A 4,747-nucleotide genomic window follows, 5' to 3' on the forward strand; every position below is an offset into this window, starting at 1 on the left:
TTAACCCTATGAACTAGACGATATTCGGGGCCACAGTGAAAATGTTACTTTTCTGCATGCACTTCATGCTGTAACCAAAACCACTCCATTCTTTACACCTTTTTGGCTGTTCAGCATATACTGGCTTTGCTTACGGGACGAAATTTGCACCAATGTGCTATCTCCTAATTGGCCCTCGGATCTAAGGTATTACGTCCGATGAAAAAAGAAGGAAACCAACCGGTCTTGTCTGGGCACTATCTTTGTGCAGCCTTCATCCGCTCACACCAGTTTTATGGATTTACCAGCCAAATCGGACTGTAAAGCGTTATTTTTATGGAACACATGAATTTTGATCAAGTGGACATCAACAAGACTGCAAAAGTGCCACTATCAAGTGGCTTTGGTCCGATTGATTGTGAGGGAGGCAAAGTCTTTGGATTTAAAGTGCACGAATTTCACTTGGCAGCATCCAAAGGCACGCCTTACCGCCCAATGCCAATTACTGTTAGCACCAGTGAGATCTTCAAAGCGGTTACCCTACAGAAAACCTTACCGCTGCGGTTGGCCTCGGGATATAAGCGTCTGTCATTACTTCCTCGAACTCCCAAAGACTCCAGCAAAATAATGACTCTGTGCGACAAGAGTTTGACCAACACCACCGCAACTCAAGCGAGGCATGCCGGTACCATCAAGTAAGCAGTTATGGAGGTTAGTGAATCCACATAATCGGTGAGTTCTTGGTATCTCACTGCGGGACCTAGATTCGATATCTTTTTTGTCTTCTTTATGATCTGAAAATTCATGGCTGAATTGCACATTCGAGCATTCATTTGTATTCATTGGAAGAGTCAGTGCTCAGTCTTGCACCCTGAATAAATTAAGGGGAACTGTAATTGGGCAGCCTTTGGTTGACGTTTCCAGAGTTTGGAACAACTGATACGCACACATGTTTGGTCCCGAACTGTCTTGATAGCACTAACCCAGGTGTCAACGGTCAGATTGGCGCGGCAACTGGGCTCGCTGAAGCTGGTTAGATAAGAATAGTGTGGGGCATAGAATATTCCAGTGGTTAAACCACCATTATCCGGTTAGATAAACCCCAGTATCATGAATCAAAAACGATCCAAAAATATCGGCAAATTAAGTCGTGTTTGATTGCAGTTGTCGTCTGTATTTATATTCAACTCATCAAAAGAAAACCGTAGTTAGCTGAGCACGTAGGTCAGAAATCTAGTACCATTAACTCAGTCACGTTGAGCGATATGCGATGTCCTACGCTTATATTCCACTGCTCACTTACATCCTCCCTCCTGAAAGCAGTTTTGATGACATCCTTCAAAACTTCTCCCTGATGCAAAATCTGAAGCTGGTTTGGTATCGGTGGTTCGGTGAACTCCTCTTTGTGGGTGCCAGTTGGTTAACGTGGACGTATATACGACGCCGATGCCCTTGTTCTAGCGCCCTACTATGTACTTTGCGGCGAAATTTCTTCTCGTGGAAAATCGCTTTTACGCAGGTTGATGCCTACCGATACCTTCGACCCGCTGATGCTGTTGCGCTACCCAGCAGTCTTTTGTGACTCAGCAAAGGTAGGAAATTTTCTCCCATCGGATTGGTACCTTTAGTATCAATGCGGTTACGATGTTATCTTGCGGAATCTTGTGTACCTCCTTTACTTGATTATAGAAGCAGTCTGTTTCGCATAATATTTTGGTGAAAATACTGGCACTTGCCTACAATGAAGGGGCCTGGCACTACGCCGTCAACGGTAAAAGTGGTGTTCAGCCGGTGAAATTTTGAAGCTCTGCACCTAAAATTATCCCAACAGGAGATTGTCTCAAATGTTCGGATCCACCTAAGCAAACATCTCCGTCAAGCCCTTAATGTATCGTTTTGTTTGGCCAACCAACTAGTTACTTTTTGGTTGATAAGTAGCGGTACGGGCTGCATCAGCGCACTTAGCCTTCTACATTCCTCGAACCAAAGCGATTTCGAAGTTCCTTCAAAGGTAAAGATGAGATTAAGTAATAATAATAATAGTAATGTTTATTCCCAACTTGTGGGTGGCATTCCGTCTGGCATGATCATAGTTTTACAGTCAGAATTGAGCATGACTGAGGGATTTGTGGGGGTGCGGATTGCACAAAAAGAGGACAATGTCACAAACAGTGGGGAACACCCGATGATATGGCAACAATGGGTTATTTCCAAACTTTTTGGGAAAAATGGGCATGAGGTTCGACTAGATAAAAGATAGTCAGGTGGCATGAACTAAAACTGAAAACTATTGCTGGCCATGAGTGACCTTGGGTGGTTAGGTCAATGGCCGGAGTCACAACGANATTTGTGGGGGTGCGGATTGCACAAAAAGAGGACAATGTCACAAACAGTGGGGAACACCCGATGATATGGCAACAATGGGTTATTTCCAAACTTTTTGGGAAAAATGGGCATGAGGTTCGACTAGATAAAAGATAGTCAGGTGGCATGAACTAAAACTGAAAACTATTGCTGGCCATGAGTGACCTTGGGTGGTTAGGTCAACGGCCGGAGTCACAACGAGCAAATGTGGAGATGGAGGTGGAATAATTCAAATTGGAAGCACATGACAAGTTTTGTCTCAAAAATGTGGTTTAATCTCAAAGCAAGCAGACTCACTGGTTGCACTGTTGTAGGGATGTCAGGTGCAGGGGAATAGGTTGGATGGGGACAAGTTGCTAATATATAGGGCGACCTGAACTCCGTATACGGATTTGAACTTGTGCAACAGGCAAGTCGAAATTGCAGCTGGAAAGCCAGGCTAGCTAAATCTGAGCGAAAATTTATTGGGTACGGAAGAGCTCATCCCAGAGACGTGGCCGGATGGGAACCGCTCGAAGTTGTGGCTACAGGCTTGGGTGGGCGAGGGGTTACGGTCGAGATTCTGGAGAAAATAGTTGCGGTTGACAGTAGAGCTTTCGGTGTCTGATGAGTGTGTTGGCAACGACGATTTCACGAGCCTGATAACATGGTGTCACCTTGCACTATTTGCCAAAATAATCTGCCAGAATATCCGTGTGCTTCTTCACTCAGCTTTGACAACTGAGCCTGCAAGGTTAAAATCTCACACCTTTTTCAGATATAATGCCATAATTTTTGAATAAGTATAGACCTTAGGTAGAAAGACGTTTATAAAAACATGAAAATATAGACCAAAACTGAAGTACTAGACACATTTTACACCTAATTCCGTTTCATCAGCGACTTTGGTGGGTCTACTCAGTTTCGCTCTACTGCATGATTCGGACATTCAGCTGCCACAAATCCATAGAACAAATTTCTCCACCTCATCATCCACATCTACGCTTTCCATGAACTTGCAATGAGCTCAACTGACCAAGGCTAGACATTCTCAGTAACGGTTCTCAGTTTTAGTTCAAATCGGCTGTACAAATCACGTATACACTGTAAGTTCTGCAAATGTGTTTTTCTAGTCTCTTATTTTTCGCAATTTCTTATGACTTGTCGGGCAGGACCCATTCTATTGCCTTGCCGGTTGTATTGATAGATATCATTTTTGAAATGTAACAACCTGAAACTGCTTTAGAATGATCTGCTCCCAGCAAGCTGTGAAAAACCGGTTAACTGTGTTTCTCCACCCTAATTGTCCAATACTTTTAGATTGTGTCAGTTCAAGCAAGAACTCACCTGTCGAACCGTGCCCATCCTTCTAATTGCCCCCCAACCTGTCGAAGCCCATCCTTCTAATTGCCCCCCAGCTTCCACATATCGCTAAGCCCTCGCAACTGACGTCAGTCGCACCGTCATTCTGACTGACAGGTTATGATCACGCATGACGATATGCCACCCACCGCTTTGGAATATACATCGTCTTTATTTATGTTCGCATAACCGTATCCATTTTAATCGCTACTTTCAGGTTTCAAAGTTTTACCAAAGTTTATGAGTTTTGCAGAGCGACTAGTCTCAGTGTGCCAAACCGTGACGAGCTGCAGACAAGTTAAGTTTCGTTCATTCCACCGACGCATTTAGGTAACTGCTATCAATTTTAACGGCCGCGAAAACCTCTTGTTTTAATTAAACAAGCTTCAAGAAGTAGTATTTGTCCGCATATTATTCAGCCACGACCCTCCATGAACACAAACGCTGTCAGTTAATCGCGGTTAATGGTAGGAATTTCCGTCCCATAAATGTGCTGCTTGGTTCAGTTCTACATATTTTGTAGAGCAAAACAATGTGATATGTTTTACCTTCGTATATCCATCGCAATTTGTACGCTGTTTAGGAACGTTCAAAGGTTTTAAGGTAATGAGATTCTACGCGGACGATGTCCACCAAGTAGCAGGTAGTAGGAGCAACTCCATGAGCTGTTACACGTTTACAGTTTGTGGCAAGAAGAGACACTCAGAACCGGACGCTGATGACATGAATTAGCTTTGATATCAGTGTTAAACCATCAGTTGAACTATCGATGTTGAGATAAAAATGGTTGCTTTGCAGCAATGGGATTATCTGGAACCATCGGAATATTAGCTCAAGCCACAGACTGAACGACCAAGATGAACCACACTGATGCCGGGTGTGGAAGAAATAGGGTTTTGGTTCGGAGGGGTGGGAACAGTCGCCGGTTGGCATTATTGGGGCAAAAAATTTCGGCAGTCCATGGAACATGATTGTTGTCATGGGATAAACAAGTGGGTTTATGGACAGAACACGCAGAAAGCACAGTGGGATGAACGCTCCTTTATAGATTTGGCATGAGCTC

General features: G+C 43.9%; 1 protein-coding gene across 1 annotated transcript in view; it reads left to right on the plus strand.

Moving 5' to 3' along the window:
• Positions 1-324: 324 nt before the first annotated feature.
• The window catches only part of T265_09863 (hypothetical protein), a gene marked incomplete at both ends in the record, with an annotated part of 61,773 nt that continues 57,350 nt past the window's right edge, over positions 325-4,747 (plus strand). The window contains one exon of the mRNA XM_009176066.1: positions 325-674. Within this exon, the coding sequence (XP_009174330.1) occupies positions 325-674 (350 nt within the window). The remainder of the gene's footprint in view (positions 675-4,747) is intronic.

This window comes from Opisthorchis viverrini (assembly GCF_000715545.1).
Source record: "Opisthorchis viverrini unplaced genomic scaffold opera_v5_312, whole genome shotgun sequence".
NCBI lineage: Eukaryota > Metazoa > Platyhelminthes > Trematoda > Opisthorchiida > Opisthorchiidae > Opisthorchis > Opisthorchis viverrini.